Source organism: Melospiza georgiana, chromosome 4 (genome assembly GCF_028018845.1).
Source record: "Melospiza georgiana isolate bMelGeo1 chromosome 4, bMelGeo1.pri, whole genome shotgun sequence".
Taxonomy (NCBI): domain Eukaryota; kingdom Metazoa; phylum Chordata; class Aves; order Passeriformes; family Passerellidae; genus Melospiza; species Melospiza georgiana.
In genome coordinates, this window is record NC_080433.1 from 43,332,106 (window position 1) to 43,353,983 (window position 21,878).

A 21,878-nucleotide genomic window follows, 5' to 3' on the forward strand; every position below is an offset into this window, starting at 1 on the left:
CCTATATAAAAACCCAGCCCAGCGAGAAGAGTCAATTTAACAAGATGCTCTGGGCATAACATAAATCTTCACTATGGGAAATAGAATATTCAAGTGAGAACAGCCAAATATAATTATTTAGCAACAGTGCTGAATTAGACTACATGGTGAAACAAAAGGGCTTTCCAATCCAAATCTCTAATTTCACAGCCCTACTACCTCAGTACAAAATACCCTCAATTTATCTTTTCATGCATTTTTTCATCTATTTTAGGCATGCCATTTTAAGGAAGGATTCTGCTGAAAAGTAACAACGCCCAGCATAACTGACTCATTAAGGAATAACATTAGGTGATGTTTTTGACTGAATTTGAATGATAGCTGTAATGCTAACTTTGTAGGAGTGGTTTCAGATGATCTTTACTGATGGTTACCATAAAATGTATTATGGTATCTTCTAGAAATAATACTCAAATATTTTAGTTGAGTATGTTCCCTGCATACTGGAGCAGCACGCAACTAAAATCTTTGCCCCGGAATATTTATCATTTCCATAGTATTTAGGACATGAGAGGATGAGAAAACAACCAGCGCGAGCATAGAAGCATCAGTGGTGACCACATGCAAAAACTGAGCAAAGAAGCAATGAAGGAGCCACACAGAATTTGTTTGCCTAATCAATAAAATGAGAAGTAAGGGTGTAAAGAGCAGATCTATCACAGTTAAGGAAAATAATACATTCTTAGAATTCAGGAAAAAAAAAGCACAGGTGGATATTTTTGAGGAAAAATGGGTATATGACTTTTAAAAACTTAACTCTGGAGGATTAAAAGGGTTGATAGCCAGTCTACAAAATCAGCAGACTTAGAACTTCAATTTTTAAGACAAGAATAGCTCTTTTTCTTTCATTTCCCTGATTCAAAATAAGGAAAATACTCAGCACTGTGATGTTCGGAGTATCAGGGAATGTTTGTACATGTAGATAAAAATATTAAATACCATATGCTTCCTAAAACTGGTGATGGCAGAGTGATAATAGAATATTTCCTTCCTTTGTAATTGTAACAAAAGGAAAATATCAGCATATGCTGCTTGCTCATTTCTACTTCTGAAATATACAGCAAGAAATAATGTAAATTAGGTCTAATATACAGCACTATGCTGTCGAGCAGAAATTGGTAAATAATTAGCAGACTCAGATGACACTGTCAGAGTAAATTTTTAATTATCTAGTTCATCAGACCAGAGGAGCCAAAACAGCTTCTGGAACCTAATGCATATTTGCAAAATTCTTTGATGAATAATTTTACTCTATCTGTAATCACTTGGAGAATATATCTATAATCACTAGGAGAACATTTTCACTGCCTTTTTCTCTCCTTGGCTCATAGGGTCATTATTTATCTGTTACCTTCCTAAGACAAGCCTTATACTTTATCCTTCAAGAGTTAAAAACTTATCATGCTGTGTCATTGCTAACCACTTAAGGTCACAACCTCTTCGTTTTTAACACCTATCTGTTTTCAGGGTGATATTCAAAGTCAACCAGCTTTAGGCAAAGAGCCAGCACAGATGGTGACAGCAGGAAGAGGCAGCACAGGTAGTGAACACCACTTCTTCCTTCCTCCATGGAGAACCTGATGCCTCACTGTACACACACACAGACACTGACTCATGGGTGTGCACCATGCTCACACCACTTGGACAAACACCTGCAGGCAGGACACACGTAGGCATAGCTATGCTGATACAAATATAATGTGCTGATTGGTGGTTTGCAGTGATGGGTTTTCTGCAAAACAGAAAAGCAATATTTTGAGTTTGTTTAAATCTTGTGTGACTTAGGGGTGGACATGATAAAGAAAAAAGTAACGATTTTGCCTTCTGAAAAGTTGCCTACAACAGAAAGCATGCCCACTTCTTCAGTTAGTCTGGGGAAAAAGAAACAGTCCACGTAGATTTACTGTACTATGACAATTTAAAAACAGTAAGTGACATAGTAGTAACCCAGGAACTTCAGACCTTTGCCCTGCTTACCTGTTCAATTATAGCTCACTATTTGGTTTGGGATTTTGGCGTTTATTTTTCAAGGTAAAGCAATTAAATCCAGGCAGCTTGAAATAGAGGCTACTTAATAATGATTTAATGATTTCATCAATTCTGTTATGTGTTTGCTGTAAGTTTGGGCTGAAATTCACCTGTAAGTCTCCAATTTTGTATTAGGTGAAACAGGAAAGATTGGTTTTAGTAACAGCAAAGAGAAGGCACGTTGTAGTAATTTTCCTGGCTTAGCCTCTGATTCTTTTATTAGATCCTCTAATTATTAAAGTCCCAAAGCACCTGCACATAATACAAAGAGACTGGCTGAAACCCAGAGCACACTCATCCTTTTCCAAAAATTCTATAAAACATATGCTATTTTTTCTGAGACAGCAAAGCAGACTTTGCATTTAAATTACACAAATGGCAATATGCATACAAAATGGCTGATTGCTTCCACAGCTTAGTTGGAACTTATCAATGTTTCATATTAAAAATTAAATAATTCTTAGGTTTAGAACTTCAAGAACTAAGTCTATGACACAACAAACTTCTGCTGAGAAGGTAATGGGACCTCTGGCTATCTGTGTTTATAGCAGTAAATGTACCAGGGTCACAGCCAGGGAGATAAGGCAAGCTGCTTTAGTAAATCACTGACAAACAGCAACCAATCACCCAGGATCTCGCCCCAGCATCCTGAAGCTCTCTCATCTCCCATAAATGTCATCTTGAGTTAAAGCCAGAAATGACAAAAGAAGCAGGGCTACTGCTTGGCTGTGCACACTCACAAAAAGAACAACCCCAAGCTCAAAAGAAAACGATTTTTAAAACGCCTTTATCAGCTAGAAATATTGAGGACGACATACCAGCAAAACAGCACATCTCTTTTAGCCTATTAATTATTCCAGTTAGACTACTAAGCTTCAGAGGTGAGTCACTAACAAAGATGGAAGGTGGCCATAAATGGCTTCACTAGGCAGGGCAAAAAAGATCCCAGCTTAAAAGCTCCCTATTACAATGAAATACTTTCCCCACTTCCTACATTAATAGATGTAATATTCAAGTTGGAGAGCAGGCTAGCAAGTGACAGATGAAATAAAAATATAGCTGCAGACAGCAAAAATATTTAAAGTCTGTTGCAATTAATTAAGTCTCTGCCATCTTTGGAAACTTTGTCCTCGTCTCTCGCTCCAGACTTCTTGGCTGTCATGTCTGTCACCACCCACTTTGCAAAAGCTGAAATAATTCTTTAAATGCTCCACATCAGCAGCAGTATGTCAAAGACATTTTTCCAAATTGAATACTGACAACAGCCTTTTGCAGTTCTTTCTCATTCCGGACTACCATTCCTCTCTCCTTAAGTCCAGCCAGTGTTTATCACTTAAGTTTGCTCTGATATTAGAAAAGATTGAAAAATAAGTTGGAAGAGGACAGAGGTACTGAAAACTGGTATGCTGGGAAAAAAATGTGAGAGAACAAAACCAATCTGGAGAACAAACAGTAACCATCTTCATAAATGTAACTGAACAGTAAAAGCAGATTCTCATATTTACTGCAGAGACAGAAAAAATAGTGACATTTCAAAATGGAACCATCAGTGACCTAAAATCTCACCATCAAAAACACTGTGGCAATAAACTTAAAAGAGAGGATCACTACGGACAGGCCTATAGTTAATTGCTGAGTAACTAATAGAATCAAACACCTATTAAAATGGAGAATCATAGTCTATTTTGAATTATAGTCTATCCTAGAAAGGTGCAGCTAGAGGAAAAAGCTTGATATATTTCTCTTCTGTCAAACAAACAAGCAAACCAAACCAATAGATTCTGAGTATGAGTGAAACTAGCTGGAAATGTGAAAACCCCAAAGAACATAACTACTGGAATACAGGAAAGCTGGTCAAACTTAAAAGACACCCCAGGAGGTGTAATGGAATTCAATACTGCTTCAAAAGGAAAAATACAGGGAAAAAGAAATTACCAAAGTGAGTTAAAAGTTCGAAGATTAAAAAAGTCCTTTCTTGTAAAAGAAAAATGGGGAGGAAACCAATTAGTAATATGGCTTCAGACAAGTCTTGCAGGCAAGAGATAACACCAGAGAAGAAGCATCGTGAAGCAATGCTACCCAAATGGGAATACAGAAGGCTTTTATAAAAATATCAGAAGAAAAAACTAGCACTAGGAAGAGAAACCCATTAAGGAAGGGGATCTAACTTTAATTTAGCAGTGATTCAGAAATAACTGAGGTAGCTGCTTATTTTAAAAAATCCATCTCTAACAAGAAAAAAATCAAAACTGCCAAAAGTTTTTTCTTAAGAAATCCTTGCTTTACCAGTGACAACCTAAAATAAAAAAAAAAAAAAATCTGAGATTTCTCTTGGAATTTACAGAAAAACAGCAGATGGAAGAGCTTCATAGAGAAACATCAACATAATACTAGCTTTCAGGAAATGCATGAATGATTCTATATGTTCTTGTCCAAATTTCTTTTTTTCTCTGCCAAAAATAAGTTCTTTAACAACATAAAAATGAAAATAGACTGGGAAACCAAAAAATGTCTTTCTCGTGTTTAACCAATGGAAAATTAAAGCAACTTAAGCATTAAAGTGAATTGATGTATAAAGACTGCAACTTATTACACACCACACCTTCAGTTATGTATTTTTTCTTAAAAACTGTTGCTGCCATACATCTTTATAGAGCCTCTGATATTAGCTTCATGAGATCCTACTGTGATTAGAATAAGAAGCCAGATGACCCACAGCCTTCATTACAAACTGGCAGCTAAAAATGTATCAAAGAACTTTGAAACTGTAGCACAAAGAACAACTATCAGTAAAATTTTCCCACTTTAGTATATTACTATGAAGTACCATTGTGATAAATGTCTTTCCATTCCTGACACAATAAGCAGTGATTTATCTGGAGTTAATACAGTTCTCCTCATGTACTTTTTTGAATTTTACATACTCAACTACTGCAGGTTAAATCCCCTGTTCCATCCCAGCTGTACGCAGAACACATTGATGCCTCCAGGCCACGTCTTGATTTCCACAATCTGGGGATAACTGGCAATTAATGAAATGTTTTTTTTGTAATTGAGAGCATCACAAAGAGTTCTTCTGCAACCACTTGGCTACTTGCAGCAACTGGCAAGCGCTGAGGCATGACATGAAGCTCAGGGAGCTCACAGGACCCTCTAAGCAGCCAGCAGCACTGCAGGGATGCTTAGGGCTCTCTCTGCACCTGGCCAACATCCTCTGCAATAAAGGCCAATCATGTTTCTCTGAAATAAGTCAAAGCACCCATGCTGAAGCCAAACACAAAATACATACTTGCCTTTTTTTTTTTTTTTTGTCAACAACCTATAAAATAATTTGAGAATATCCCAGTTGAGTGGAATGATGATATTTCAGGGTCTAATGTTGCTGGCACACTAACCAGAGGAGAAGGACAGCCACACAGGCACAGACACTGTGCTTGTCATGCTATGAACACTGTTGAGAACAGCAGTCTGCTCAGTACCCTTCTGATATCTTTTATGCACACTTTCAACAGTCTCTTTAGAGGACCTTGAGGTGTTAGGAGATATATGGTAATTCTGCTTTGATACATAATTAGTAACACAGTTTGCATCCTCTTCATGATGAAGGCCCCTCCCTGCTGTCTCTCTGGAAGCTTCCTGCTCCTGGTTTAGCCAACCAGCAGGTAACTTTCTGACTGCCCTTGTAACATAAAGTCATCCTGAAGAGCTGCTAAGGAAAACACTAAATCATTTTAGTGATGTGTAAAGAGTATTTATAGTGTGCTAATAAAATCCTTTTTGGAAATCTCTGAATGACAAATACAGTATTGCATGCAGGGTATGCACTGGAGAGGAAGTGTAGGAACTGTTTCATCTTTTTCACTGAGACTGAGTAGTAAAATATGTATAGCAAAAGTTAGGCTGTTTAAATACTTTAGAGACCCACAATATTCTCATCAGACTGTCCCACATCGTCTAAAGTCATAGCTTTTCAACATAATGAGGTTTATTTTCCTATCTGAAATAGAAAAAGACAGGGAAGGAGAGAAACATTCATGTCTAACTGAGTTTCCTTAAATAGATATGGCTTTCTATGACATGTACATTAATCCACAAATTTCTCTTGAGGAAATTCTCCAGGGTCAAATGAAAAGAGAATGTAATTTGCTAAATCTACAACTTAAGCATTCAGCTCTTGAATCTAATCATGTGCCATTCAGAAAGACCTGACAACATGTTTGGCATAATTTCTACATTATGGCACGCTTCTGCAGACAGTATTTTGGAAAAACATTTGAAGGTGAAATAGAAAACAATTAACTGGGAAAGATTCAATTGTTTAAAGTTCACTCAGGAGCATTTCTGTTTGCCTAAAAGATGAATAGTAAACATGTAAAGATTTAACACTGTCCTCTGAAGATTTATTTTTATTTATAGCTTTTCCATCTCTGTAGTGCAAGCCATCCTGAAATTATTAGGTTACTTACAATTTTCATTTTTTGAAATCAAAAAATTCTTATTTATTTTGCCTAAATTTTCCTATTTTTTCTTTTTAGACAGTACTTATTTCTTGATAACCTGGCTCAGGTTTTCAAATAAAAATCATATAAAACCAGATGTGAGATACTTGAGTTGGATTAGTCTTAGGATTTATTTCAAGCTTTTATCCCAGCTTCTCCTTGCAAATACCAGGAACAAAACCCACAAAGCTGCTACTCAAATACAAGAAGGTGGTTTTTCAGAAACTGGGAGCAGAAATAGGAGAATTTCCTTGCAGCTTTAAGACAGCAAATATCACATTATTCAGTCCTCCCTTATAGGTGAGTTGTGGCTAGTTAAAGGAAAGGAGCACTTGTCAAGGAAATAGTTATGGTTACCTCAATAAGCATTAGTCAAACCCACTACAGACTGAGGACCAAAATTACATGTGGCATTGCTGACCAGCTACCTTCAGTATTTATTGCCTTTGTGCTGACTTGGACCAAATAGCTGCAGTAAGTCCAAGAATCTGACAAAACATCACCAAGGCAACAATCCAAAATTAATAAACTATTTATCATCAATTTTCTGTGATGCAGGCTGTTCTTACTGCCCACACTGGACAGCAGCAGAAATTGATTCAGAGTTATTGGGGCTCACTTACCACTACTCTACAATTCAGTGGCTTGCTGGAATCACACACACACACACACACACACACACACAAGCCTGGTTGCCTTAAAGTTTCCAACATTTCCAATCATACAGATGCATTTCAAAAGAAAATAAGTGGAAATTTTATTGAAAATAAGCTGTTTAGGGAAAGATGTTGAAAATCTTGTTAGGATATTATGTTTCAAAATTTATCTGGAAGGCTCTAAATTATTGTTGTCAACACTTATTATTTTTAATACGCAAAATTATTTTTCCTACATGATTTTGCATTGAGTTTATCCACTTGATATTAATCCATTTCCCAAGAGTATGGCTGGTATAATTAATTTAAATGATGAGAAAGAAAGACATACTAAAGAAGGGATCATAAATTTCTTTCTGTATTGAACAAAGGAAAAAGATTTGCAAAATAGAGCAATTCAGTTATTTACTATGCATCAGAACATTTGGGTTATAAGTGGCACACTGAGTCAACTCTTTTCATGAAGGGGAATGATTTTAACTCAAAGAGGAAAAAGAATAATTCTTCAGCCTTAAAAAACCATGCTGATTTCTCTTTCAATAACTTTGATCTATAGAGAAAGACTCCATTTTAGGGAAATCATTCTAAAAATCCTTAAAAGATAATTCCTTCCACTAAGGAACGTTCCCTGGGTGACAGGCTGCCACTTCACTGCAATGCTCTACCAGAAGTTATTTTATTTAAAATTAAAAGAATTTTTTTTAATTTTTCAAAACAGTTATATTTTATCTTAATATAACCCAAAAGCTAGATGTCTAGCAATGTTGCTAGTACAGTCAACAGAGATAAGGGCTTCCAGAGATGGTGGTTCATGAATCATGAAGATTATACACCTTTGCTGATCTCTGGCTTCTCAGAAAGCATTACATGTCCTCCAGTCACCCCAGACACAGACCACTTACTAAATTTTGCTACTTTAGTATTGAAATCAGTAAATAAATATCTTAAAGAAAGATCTAAGTTTTATTTAAAAAAATGAAGTACCTTTACTCTTCATATCTTGTTCCTAAAGTTCACAATGCTATTAAAATTGTGTGTGCATTTGCAGTTTGAATCAAAAAATTTCAGCTTTTAGGTCCCGGCTATCAGTATGAATCTGTTCACTGATAAACTCCCAGAAGGTATGCCATACAAAACTTAGTGTTTTCTGACTCTGTAGTTTTTTTTGCAGAAACTGGTTGGAATCCTATCCATTTGAAATACCCCAATTTCACTTTTAAATCAGTATACCTAGCACCTGATCAAAAACTGTTGGGTATTTAAACATAAAAGACACTAACTTATATCAATAAGATTTGTTTTTAGATAAAGCACATTGAGGAATGACAAACACCTGTTTTAACAGTTATTGTACTTCCCAGGGCAATGCAATTATTTCCAACACTACACATGTATTTAAACTGCAGTACAGCAATTTTTGCTTTTATGAATTTACATTCAACCCAGTTGATATGGTTAGCAGCCATTTTACATTCTATTCTGCAGTATGAAACATAATAGAGTGCAATGCATTCGAATAAAAGGGAAAAGTTAGCACATCAGAAATTAAAGCTAATGCACATGGGTAAGAGATTAACTTGTTTATTAAGGTAAATTAATTAGGTAAATCTGGTTTTTAAATCGCCTTCAAATAACGTATTTTAGATTATTTTAGATTATTTAGTCCACTAAGCAGGTTTGAATTATAAGTGTATTGTATTCTTTTGCAAAAAAACTTCTGTAGAATTCATTGAGGGTTCCACTCTAAATTTACACATCTGATCCTGCTTAAATTGTTATGACAACCTTTTGTTTACTAAGGAAATCTTTGAAGACTTAATATTTAAACAATTAAATACAGATGAGATTAGTGCTGTAACATCAAAAGGAAACAAACTCCTCGCATATTGCTGCACCAAACGTTTCCCTGCGTGGAGCTGAGGTTGTCGCAAGGGGCTCAGGAGGGGCAGGAAGCCTCCACAACAGTTCTTGGAGAACAGACTGAGGAGGGAGCCTTGTCTTTTTCTCTCTCCATCAAAAGAAGACTCAGAGGTGACATCATCAAGATTTACAAGTAAAATGTTGATATAAGCAAATGGAGGGATTTTTTTTTTCCAAAAGGGAAGGTTAGCACATGGTGTGATCCGCAGCAGGCAGCCTGCAGCACAGGGTACCTACACACTGGCTGGCAGGTTGTCAGCCACGTGGTATTCCTCCCAGCTTTCCCTTCATGCTCTCTCCCTTTGAACTCACTCTTTAGCCAGCCTACAGTGTTCAAAGTCCATTTCTCTGTCAAGGAAAATAAAAGGCTCCCATGTTTTTTAACCTGCACAGCTTTAGAGACATCCTTCTTTTCATTTTATTTAATCATAGATAACTCATAACCAGTTTCCATCTGGATTCCAGCTATCTTTAACCACTAATGATAAAGTTATCTTGCAATGCCATTTCAGTTCCAAAATGTATTGAACATCACTGCTTTCCTGGAGGCCCAGGACAGAGTAGCACTGTTTTTCTCCAGGAGCAGCACACAGCAAAGGAGTGTCAAAATCTTTCAATTTTCCTCTTGTGCACCATAAGCAGCCCTACAGCCTGAGTTGCAAAGTGCACTCACACTTTAGATGCTTAATTTAACTTAAATTCATTCTTCCTTTCACTTAACTGTTTTTCCACCTGTCAACTGAAACAACAGTACATTTAACCCCTTTCTTATGACATCTCATGAGTGTAAAAAGCCCATCCTGATGGGGCTCTCCATTTTTATCTATTTCTCATTGTTCTAGAGGTCTCCTGAAGTTGCCAAATCAATATTTTATTTGAAGTAAATTTATACCTAATAAATCCATGGCAATGGATTTTTATAGAGTCACAAATTAACTGTTTTCCATGAAAGGGTTAATTGGAATGTTCTTATAATTCACATGTTTCGTTTGACAAGCAGGCAATACCTCAGTCTGGAGTGCAACTATTATAAATGCAGTTCTTTAAAAAAAATGACTAACCAAGAAAGAAGTATCTCTCAGGCAATTTGGAACAAAAGGCAGCTTAGCAATCATGGGCTGCTTTATCTCCAGTAATAAATCATCAAAATCCATATTTTTATATTCAGTTTTATGAGGCTTCTGTCTAAAATACCACGTGCTCGTTAATAGTAGAACTGTAATATCAATTGCAGCTATTCTTTTGCAAATTTCAATATGATTTTTTTAAAAATAGCCATGCAGGAGAATAAAATCACAATATTTGTTTCCTCCAGCCATCAAATTAATCAAGACATTTTAAAGAAATTAATTTTTTTCTTAACTCCAGGACTCAAGTCAGTATCATATGGGAGATTCAAGTTCTTGAATTTTATATTTGAGCCTGGGGTATTTTGGTTAATGATTTAAATCATACTACCCATGCTTTATTCTAACACAAAGAGGCAGTACAGTAGTCTTTGCTGGTATCAATGAAGTACAATGGTGGACCAAAATGTTGCTGCAGCTGAAACTGTAAGCTGAGTCTTGGAAAGCTTTTATTAAATAGACTGATACTCTCTTCAGAAGCAGACTGCAATCAAAATAAACCATCAACACTTTGCCCAAAGTCAAGAATTAGAAATCTGTTAATAAAAGATAAAGCCCTGCCTCACTTCAAATACCTTTTAAATATTAAGTAAATTTTTGAAATAAGCAGAAATGCCAACAGATTGCATGTCATTAATACCCAGCTCCACACCATCCACTTTTCAAAAGTATATTTATGAGAATATTATACATGTCATCTGTAAAGAGCCAGCCTTTGGTTCAATAAACCTGCAGCAAACCATATGCTCAGGTCATTTAGCATGGTATGAGAACGTACTTGTATTCCTGCAAAAATTGAAATACTTATTTCTAATGATTCCTTTTTAATCTAAACTGAAACTAGTTGTCCCTCTTTCTTCCACTTAGCAACAATTTCAAAAAGAGAAAACTTAATTTGGCATTTGCAGCCTGGTCTTGTTTTAAGGTAAACATCTGCCATTCATATTTGCCTTTTCTGAGTGTGATTTTCTAATGTAAGCTGGGTGCAAAAAATGTGTCTGCAGACATGATGTTGCCAGGATCATGACATTTTAATATGCTAATGACAGCATGCTAACAATGCAGTTTGTTTATGTCACTGATATTAATATAGTATCTGAACCTAAAACCACACAGCTGGTAAATGTTTCCATGTTTTGGTTTGTGGTTCTATGGGCAATTACAGTAGATGTTTAAAGTAAGTAAGGAAAGGTGAACTTCACAAAACTATATCAAAGTCCAGTTGCTTTGCCTATTTTATGTTGCTCAAATCCTGACTTTAAAAAGCATGACCAGAAACAAATCGTTTTAATTCAAATAGCATTCTTTCTAAATTAATAATGCTGTACAAAATTGTATTACTGAAAAATTAATTTTTCATTATGCTTTCGAAAATAAGGAATTCATCCTCAAAGAATTCTAAATACTTAACAACATATTGAGCCAAAACTCCAGGAGTGCTCCTTTTGACACAATTATTCTGCCCTTCATGCATGGATGCATACATATTTATGCTTTAGGTACTTAAATTTAGCATCCATACTTTGCAGAAACAATAAAAGCCAAGATACACACTGAAATAGATACTTCTAACTAGTAACTTTCTTGATAGCCTAGGAGATGCCAAGATAAGGAAAGATTTACACCAGAGACTAAGAAAATGCAGGATCATTTGAGAGTTATAAAAAAGTAAATGGTGAGAAATGTTAACAGCAACAGCTGTGAAAAGAAATTAGAGAAGATTAAAAGTATAGAAGAGAACAATAATAGTAAAAACTCTTTAAAATTTAAATTGCTTCACAAGAGAGATTCTATAATTATGGTTTCTATAGGTATTTGAACAGTAACTGCAAACACAGTGAGGTATAGATACTTAAATTCTTCCAAAATCCTAAGAACTTACTAATACTATAAAATCACAACCAAGAAAATTATAACAGATCACAGAACTATATGAATCATGCTGATTTGAAGACCTACAATGACTTTTTTAGATTGTGAACAGAGTAAGTCACAGGCATGCTGAGTGGTGAAGGCAGATGCAAAGACATTGGAAGCTTCCCTACACAGTGAAGTTTTACAGCAAAACTCAGTTTTGGCCAAGAAAGCTTCAGAAGCAAGAAGAAGGCATATCTGTTTCTGTGTTTTATTATTTAATATTTCATATCTGTGGGATGGATATTTATATTTATTGCAATAGACACAGGTACCCAGTGTTGGGGAGACCTGGAATGTCGGCAAAGGAAAGGACAGATAGCTGAATGATGCACACAGTGCATAGCTCAATACTGTGGCATATACATTTCCTTTATCCATAGTAAATCCTGCTCTGCAACAGAAGCAGCAAACTGAACAGGTAATAGTTGCAACTTGGCAGAAAAATGGTCACATCAATACCAAACTGCACATAGCAGAAAACACAGTACTAGTCCATTGATGAAATAAACATCACACAGATTCATCTGGATAGAATGTCAAAAAGTGAAGTATGCCCCTCCATTTAGCAACATCCCAATGGAGTAAATTCCAAAAGATAGCAGAATTTTCAATGAGCTTCTAGAACTGTATGGTAGGAGAACAGGCATTGTATTCTGTTTGCATTTCAAGTTACTGTTCATGATGTCTCAGCCTTTTCTGATATGACCAACCCTACGAAACAGAGCTCCCAGTTCAGTGTGCATTAAACTCTAGAAAAGTTTCTTTTTCAAACACACAGCATTCCAATTCAAGGCTCATCTACTCAGACAAACACCAGAAGAAGATTTATAGTCATTCACACAGGAAGTTAGCTAATAAACTACAGGCAAAATCTGGATTATTTTATCATAATTAATAATGTATTACGGTGATTATGGTTTGGCTGAGAACTACTAGGCCTGCCTGAGCTACTCCGAGACAAGTGCCAAATCTTTTGCACATGTGGCAGATGGTGGAAGCATTTGGGACATTCCTTATGCATAAGAACTCTGTATTATGGGGGTTCAGATTCAACGCAACAGCAAAGTAGCTGAAGCGGGTAATGATAGAAGCACACTAAGTAGCATAAACTTTAAAGCTTTGGGTTTCATCCAAAATAAAAAAGGTGAAAGAGAAAGAATACTGCATTCCAGGGATGTGAGGGGAAGGTGGTTGTACAACCTATGTTGATCTCATGAAGGTGAAGAAAGTTGTGGCTTATGACTCACTAAGTTCTGCATGTATAGGGAGTGGAAGGACAATGTTTGAACTCAGTGGAGCTATATCCCCTTTTAATAGGGCTTACTTTAAACTTCCTTAACAGTTTTCATGAACATCACAGGGTGATTTGGAAACATTACAACCTACACTGCAACAAACTTTATTCTTCTGAAGAACATGATTCATTCTCTGTGCTTATATCTAATCTCTTTTGGCTCATCTTACTTTGAAAAAGGCTTTGAAATCCAAGAATTTTCCTCAAATACTCCCTCTACAAGTCCTAGGAGGCAAATGCTAGAGCGTAGAGGAAGTAGATAGGACAATAAATGAAATGTAATATAATACCACTGAGAACTTTCTTAGCTATATCCCATGTTATGCCGGATAAAGAAAATCCATCTTCCTCTCTGATTAATTTCTTATGGTGACTGAAACAAGGTAAATTGGAAGGAATAGGCATTCATTAAAAAACAAAACCAAAAAAAAACAAACAAAAAGTCCAATTAAAAAAAAAAAAGAACCAAAAATGTCCAATTAAAAAAAAACCAAAAATCAACCAAACAAAACACCAACAAACAAACAAAAAAAGCCACCACTTACTGAACTAACTGTTGACATCTGATGCTGCCAGTGTCCTTTCAGCCTTTACAATTCATTCACCGGAACAAGCAATTTGGCTGTACTACTTTTTGCAACAATGTGCTTTATGCAAGCAACATTAAGCCTTGGCTTATGTTGACTTGGCAAATTTTACTTTTATGAAGTTCAAAGAGCAATTCAATGGGGATGAGCTCTCTCAGGCTAGGTTTCCAACATGGAGATCCTTCAATCCTTTGCTTTTTGGAAAGATGTGGAGATACAGGTATTCTCCTGTAACAATTTAGTGTCATCACACAGGGGACCTTCCTGTCTTTTTACACGATCCAGGAAATGAGAATCAGTCTGAACTTAAAAATTTACCAGAAATGGCATGACCCTCAAAGATATCAGTCCACATCTCTAAAGAATATTGTACTGCCAGCTCACAAAGAGAAAAAGTTTTAAAATATAAGCAGAAGATATAACTTAAGTTGTCAGAAAAAAACCCAGGTTGAGTTTTCATGAACATGGGATTGCTATCAGCAAAAGTTGCTGCCTCTAGTAATGGGCAAAATATCAAAACTTCTCTCCTGCTTGCTAATGTAAATCAGATATTTGCAGCATATAATTTATTTTCTGCCCAGAAAAAAGATGCCAGCAGAGTCCTTTACAACAGAAATGCAAGGGCAGATCGTGCCAATTATGAAAACGGCTTATAGTAATGATACCACAGAGAAAATCCATGTGTCCTTCACATATCTACTGGGATGACAGTGAGGAAAATAATCCTCTTTCACAGAAGTTCATCATCCCAGTGGCAAGGCATACCTTGCAGCCTATTATTTTTTGTTCAGAGTAGACAAAAAATGATGCAAAAGGCTATGTAAGATCCGATGAAATCTTAGGTACTTACACAGTTGTGAAGGAACAAAGCTACTCTGCTGAAGTCTCAGCAATCTCTATTGCTTTTTTTCCCTGATTTCACATCATAAATGTGGAACACATTCTTGAAGATCATCATAAACAATTTTTTTCTACCCACCACAGTTTTTTTTGCAACTAGTTTTGGTAAGCATGTGTTTTATTATCATCAGAACTCATAAAATTATTTACATTTTACACTTCCTAAACAACTTTTGCTTTTTCAAGGAATAGCATGCACTTATATGTAAAAAACTTCCCTCCTCGGTCCATGAAGAATGATTAAGTTTGAAAAAGTAATGTATTGAAAGGTCAGGGAATGCCAGAATTTGTCTGAATAGCCATAACTTAAATACCTTATGCCTGTGCATTATGACAAACCCTTTCAATTAAATATTAAAATAGTATGGTTCATGAAGCCTCATTTAGAGGGTCTAGAAGAACATAGGAATCCAGTTTTCTTTCTTTGTGTAAAGGAACGCAGTCATTACTTCACCTTTGTAGCTTATAGACTCTGCAAATTATGTATGAACCTGCACACTGCACAGAACAAATATCTACATTAAGACAAATAAGTATCCAGTGTTTGAGTGGCATCTAGAACTTCAGGAATACTAATAAAAAGTAAAAAATCCCTTATTTTGGACGTTTTTTTCTTCCCCCAGGGGAAATCTGCGTGGTTTGAAACCTGGGGGTGAATATTGCATGGTGGGAAGAGCTCTAATAACTTCACTCCCAAGGGAAAAATGAGCGACGTACAAAAACGTGGGCACTAGTGACATTCTCTAATTACATGACTGCCAGCGTCTAAATTTTCCACCCCCTCTCTCACTTTGAGCATAAGGTTCCTGTTCTCACATACAGAGCTCCACAAAAGTCCCTCCTGCCCACATCTCATTTCTTCCTTCTGTTAGTGCATGAGTTCTATCCAAATTATTTTCTTACATGCCTACCGCACACTTTCTCTGGTCTTTGCATCATGTCAATGCTTGCCTTCCAAAGAAGCTATCTGTGCTCATCTGAATTTCTATCTAAAATAGGGTTTTTCTGCAAGGTCAACAAATGCTCTGATGTCAGCTAAAGCAACCTTCTTTTTTAAGTAACTGGTTTCCTAGATGAAAATTATGTCCTTGATCCTGATGCATTGCTTACACTGTTTGACCAATTCAGACTCTTCCTGACTTATGTCACAGGCATATTTTCATCAGAAAATGTGAAAAGTAAAAATTATATCATACCTAGGTAACTATCCTAGAACGTCTTCAACTAGTATGCCAGGTTTATAAAACCAGAACCACTCCATGAATCTTTTCCCCCTTTGCCCCCTTTGTGATTGAATACTTTTTTTTTTCCTAAAAGAAACTTTATTTTAAAACAAGAGCATTCAAAGAGACCCCATAGCATTTTAGACTGCCAAATTTCACAGCTGTTCCTTATCTCTATGATGGTCTGACCAAAACCTCAGAGCTGACAGCTCCAAGTTCTGCAAAAGCTAGATTATGAATTTTTATTTCTCAGATATGATACAAGCCACCAATATGAATCTACTTTAAGTTTAAGGAACAGGATGGAGTTGTTCGTTTTTTCACACTGTACAAACAATGGGATAGAACCCCAATTCTCACTTCTCACTATTTGCCGGTACTGCCTTCTTCTGATACTTGCAAAGGGCAAAACAAGGCGGACAAGATCATTGTTCTAGCTCCAGCCAAATACAAATGTATGTTTTGAACCAAGTCACCAGGCACACACAAGCTGTCTGCTGCCTAGAGGTGAATTTTCCCTTTGTTCCTCAACTGATAAGGCAACCTGTTGCAAATAAGGTATGGGCTTCTTAATAATTTCTCTTACATCTCCAACAAAAAGCTCTTCCTGAGTCTCGTTCTCATGTGAGAAATTTGCTTTTTCCCCCACTCATTGTGGTATTTGCTATTTTGGGTGCTCAGAAAATCTGCAGCCTCAGAAGCTTGCTTCCTATTCCTTATATGATATTTTAGCAAGTACAAAGGATGCAAAGTATTTATAGAGCTCAGACAGGTTTTTACTTAGCAAAGCACTGTTACCTGTCAGCATCCACAGTCACGTCGTGAACCCCTCTCTGGATGACGTCTCGAGAGGCAGCAAGGTCTGGTATTCGGTTCAGACTTCTTGTATATAGGTTGAGTCCTCCATCTGTCATGTACCTGAAAATAAATCTGTGGTCAGTCGGTGGGAAATGCAGCCATCTGGCAACATGTTTCTCTTTAAAGTTAATGGTCTGTGAAATTCAAATATTTAAGGTACAGGTTGTCTTATTAGATGGTAGACTTATACCGAATACTCCCACTTTATGTGCCTGGCATAGGGAGACTGGGTATCTGCCTGTTTTCTGGGATCATTTGCCTTTTTCTGTCATGGCTTACAGGCCAAGCTCTTTTAATAAAATATTTTTAGACTGAAGCTCTCAAGTATGTTCAAAAGCACATTTCAATTACTGTGGTTTTGCAAAAAAATAGCATCAGGTGCAAGAAAAATCACTTAGCTTAAAAAAGAAAAAAAAAAAAATTAGTTCCATTTATCCAAATGGGAACAGAGATTAGGAACCCAAATTCCTAGTCCTTGTTGGTATGCAATTATTCAGACATGAGAGAGATATTCACGGAAGACCTTACAATGATATTTAAGAATATTTGTATTGTGTATTCCTTTTACTTGATTCTCCCCACATTATAATGCACGTCTAATGAATGAAACAGTGAGTATAGTGCTGTTTACTCACTAGAGAACCATTAAAAGTTTATGAATTAAAAGTACACCAATAATTTCTGGAATGCCTACCTACAGTTTGGTTGTCTGTCTGAGATGTCTTGGCCCTTATAATGGAGCAGCATCATCAGCCGGTCTTACCCACAGGAACTCTCCATTATGTTCCCAAAGGACCTTTTGTTAAACTGTCCTCCCTCTAAGGCTCTTGTTCTTTCTGTTTCCTTTTTGTATTTTCTGATAACTTTAATTTACCAACAAAGTTAGCATAAATTTATTTTTGAAGGACCATGCACATGTATGGCACTGAACATAGAAGGACAAATATTCAGAAAAAAAATTCTGTACCTCACTGAACCTACTCAAAATAAAGTACAGACTTACTGAAACAGGTGTAGTCCCAATGTCAGGTGTATGGCCAAAATGATCTCCCAGAGTTTACTCCTGATTCAGTCTTTAACAGAAGCTCTCCTTGAGCCATGAAATGGTGCCACACAAATGCACCTCTCAGTCTAAGCATGTATGCAAGCACACAAACATTCCACTTTAGTAATTACACAGAATCCCAGGCACAAACCAAGGCACGCACACACACTGCTGCTACTCCAGCTGTTCTGTTGGCCCTCCCCCTGTGGTTCCTTCTGGGAGCAGATTTAATTGAAATAATCTATGACAGAGACCTGAGGGCCAATTCAGCAGCCTGGGAGCTCCTGCCTGTGACTCCTTCCCCGTGGTTGGGGGTGGCTGAACAGGTGCAGCCCTTGAGAGCAAAGCTGCAGCAGTGGAGCCCTGTGTGGTCGCTCCAGTCTGAGAAGGCAGCATGTCCTGGGTGGCAGATGGGTGAAGGCAGCCTCAAGTGCATTAAAACACAAATGATCCCTTTGATTATTTTCAACAAAACTCTGAGGTGTTTAAAGCATGGGTGAGATTCAGCCAGTAGTTTGGCAGTGTGTTTCTGAAGCCTTGGGATCTGGAGTTTAGAGGTAACTTCACATTTGTTTGCAAAGGTCAATTAACAGTCACATTTACATATTATATTCATCTTTTATTAAAGACAAAATTCAGACTTTTTTGACAGATTATTTAGCTAGCTGTGAATTATCCAGTAGATTCCACAGCTCTAGAATTGCATATTAAATTTAGCTGTGGCTTGAAAGCAATCCAGACTAAATGCATTTTTTTCCCCGTATAAGTAAGGATAGACTTGACAAGTGCAACAGGCTTTCCTCGCACTAATTTCTAATTACTGCTGCATTCTTTTCCCCAAGTGATTAAAGTAATTAAACTGATAATGGAAGAGGCATAGAGGAGATAAGACTTTACATGCCTCAGTGAATCCTGAAATTTCAGAGCATATCAACTTGTTTTTAACATTTACTGCACCTAAAAATGTTAACTGAGCACAGAGCAACTTACTATCTATTGAGTTATCCTTATTACAGATTCAAAGAAAATTCACATAAGATGACTATATTCACCCTTTAATGTGATAAGCTAATTAATACAACTCATGAGGCACTGCAAAGGATTCCCTTTTTTAAAATTTTGAATAAAACCATGAATCTGTTGAAGCCAGCATTAATATTTCCTTTATGATAAGAGGTCCTCAGACATTAAAGTATCATATTTTCCATATGTATTTTCTCTTTTCTAGCACACAGAAATATGGCATCCTACTTGACAGTCATTACTGATGTGCTGTGGACAATGTTGTCAGCAGCGCTGTATACACAGATCACTGAAATAGTAGACCAGGGAGATACAGGAATTGCTTTCTTTAAAATGATGCTTTTTCTAGAGATCTATCCTTGGATGGTGCTTGAGATGAGACACAACTCCAGAGAGAGCTTTAATCACAGACTTTAATCACAGATTTCCCTTTAGGAATGTATCATACTCAATTTCATCCCCCACTATTCTCTAATCATAGCTATGCTTCAAACTAAGAGATTAGATTGACAGAAAGAATTCTAAAATTATAGAGTGAAGCAGTGTGGTGTGACATGACCAGGTACTCCATGGAACTTCTATTTAACATAGTGTTACATCAGTCAGCAAGCAGCCTTGAGGTGCCAAAAGCAGCAGTGAATAGTAATTTAAGTATGAGTAAAACTGTAACATGGCTGTTCTTTTTTAAAGATGTTCTAGGAGGTCTAACACACACCGGACTGAAGTGACTTGTGTTCCTAGATCGCGATAAGAATTGTTGAATTTAAAACACAAGGAATGCAGCACCTCAAACTGCAGTACCCCAACTGATAGAGCAAACAAAAATAAAAATTGTGATTCTTTCTCCTGGATACACTAAAAGAGTAACTGGTCTAGTCTTTAATGAAAAGATATTGCTGCTGCTCAAATGATATGCACAGCTGAAAGCCTACAATAAAAGCCCATTACAATGACTATGCTAGACAATATCTGAAGTGGAAACAGAAAGTCAGTGCTGTCAACAACTGCTTTTCATCAGCTGCATCCAATGTCATACATACCATCTCAAACAAAACATAAAAATACCAAAAGAAGACGTACCCCAGGGAAAGCAATGCAAACTGATGGCTCACAGGACAACCAGAATTTTCCAGTAAGTAATATTGAAATTCAAAGTTCACAGCAAAGTAATTTTGATGTTAAAGGAGAACAGAATTTGAAGGCAGCTGAGAGTATCACTGGCAGATTAGAGGTTTATTTTTTTTATATGTATATTTAAATTTTACAACTATAATGCAACTTCTGCTTGTGTGCCAAAATTTTTAGAAAAATCCTTCTAGTCCTACCAATCATGCATTAGCTCATATGGGGAAAAAGTGCCGCTTACCCACTGTTGATGTCATCAGTCCTCAGGCTTTTCCCAAGAATGTCCCCATCACTCATGTAGCCACCAACATCAGCTTCAGAGGATATGTCCAAGTCAGCAGTTCCCTTCTCACTCATGTCAATCTGAGAGATGTTTCCAAGGCGAGAGACAGCAGCTCGGCGGAGCGGGGTGGTGTACATGAACCGAGAGGGGTCTGTGTGGATGAAGCGGCTGGCGCTGCTGCGAGGATAACCAGCACCCAAGGACGGAGCATCTCCCGCCTGCAGCCGAGGGCTGGCCTGCCCCAGCCTCCAAGTCATGGCGCTCGATCGGCTGGATAGGCTTGGTATGCTTCTCCCATTCACCTCAGTTGTCACAGTGCTGTCAAAAGTTGTCTCCAATGTGCTGCCAAACAGAATGGAGAAGTCAGTGAACTGTGCCTTCTATGTTTCTGAGAAATCAAGAAAAGTGAAGGCTGGAGGAAAGTAATTTGTTTTTAAAAACTCTCTGTGTGTATGTGCTTCCACATTTGCACACATATGCCTGCATATGACCTCAGTTCTGAGGCCAGTCCTGTTTAGTATCTTTACAAATGACCTGGATGAGGGGATTGAGTGCCCTCTTAGTCACCTTGCTGATGACTGAAAGTTGGGCAAGAGTCTTCATCTGCTGGAGGGCAGGAAGGCTCTGCAGAGGGGTCTGGACAGGCTGGATCAATGGGTTGAGGCCAATTGTGAGAGGTTCAACAAGGCCAAGAACCAGGTCCTACTCTTGGGTCCCAAAACCCCCACACAGCGCTACAGGCTGGGGACAGAGTTGCTGGAAAGTAGCCCAGCAATAAAAGAACTTGTGTGCTTGTGACAGTGGCTGAACACGAGCCAGCATGTGCCCAGGTGGCCAAGAAGGCCAATGGCATCCTGGCCTGGATCAGCAATAGTGTGGCCAGCAGGAGCAGAGAAATTGTTACCCTCCTCTACTCAGCACTGGTGAGGCCACAGCTCAAATCCTGTGTCCGGTTCTGGGCTCCTCAGTACAAGAAAGACATTGTGGTGCTGGAACACATCCAGAGAAGGGCAGTGGAGGTGGTGAAGAGTCTAGAGCACAAGTCTGATGAGGAGCGGCTCAGGGAGTGGCCTGGAGAAAAGGAGGCTCAGGGGAGACCTTATCACTCTCTACAACTGCCTGAAAGGAGGTTGCAGTCAGATGGGGATTAGCGTCTTCCCCTAGATAACAAGTGATAGGACAAGAGTAAATGGCCTCAAGTTTTAACAGGGGAGGCTTGCAGCAGATATGAGGAAAAGTTTCTTCATGGATAGGGTTGCCAAGCACTGGAACAGGCTGCCCAGGGAAGGGGTCATCGTTACTGGAAGTATCTACAAGACTTGTAGATGCGGCACTTTGGGACAGGGTGGACTTG

General features: G+C 37.5%; 1 protein-coding gene across 7 annotated transcripts in view; it reads right to left on the bottom strand.

Moving 5' to 3' along the window:
* Positions 1–21,878, bottom strand: part of NAV3 (neuron navigator 3) — a 509,240-nt gene that overhangs the window by 86,142 nt on the left and 401,220 nt on the right. For all 7 annotated transcript variants that reach the window (XM_058021931.1, XM_058021927.1, XM_058021928.1 and 4 more), the window contains 2 exons: positions 20,483–20,866; positions 16,989–17,108 (listed from right to left, as the gene is read on the bottom strand). In XM_058021931.1, the coding sequence (XP_057877914.1) occupies positions 16,989–17,108; positions 20,483–20,866 (504 nt within the window). The remainder of the gene's footprint in view (positions 1–16,988; positions 17,109–20,482; positions 20,867–21,878) is intronic.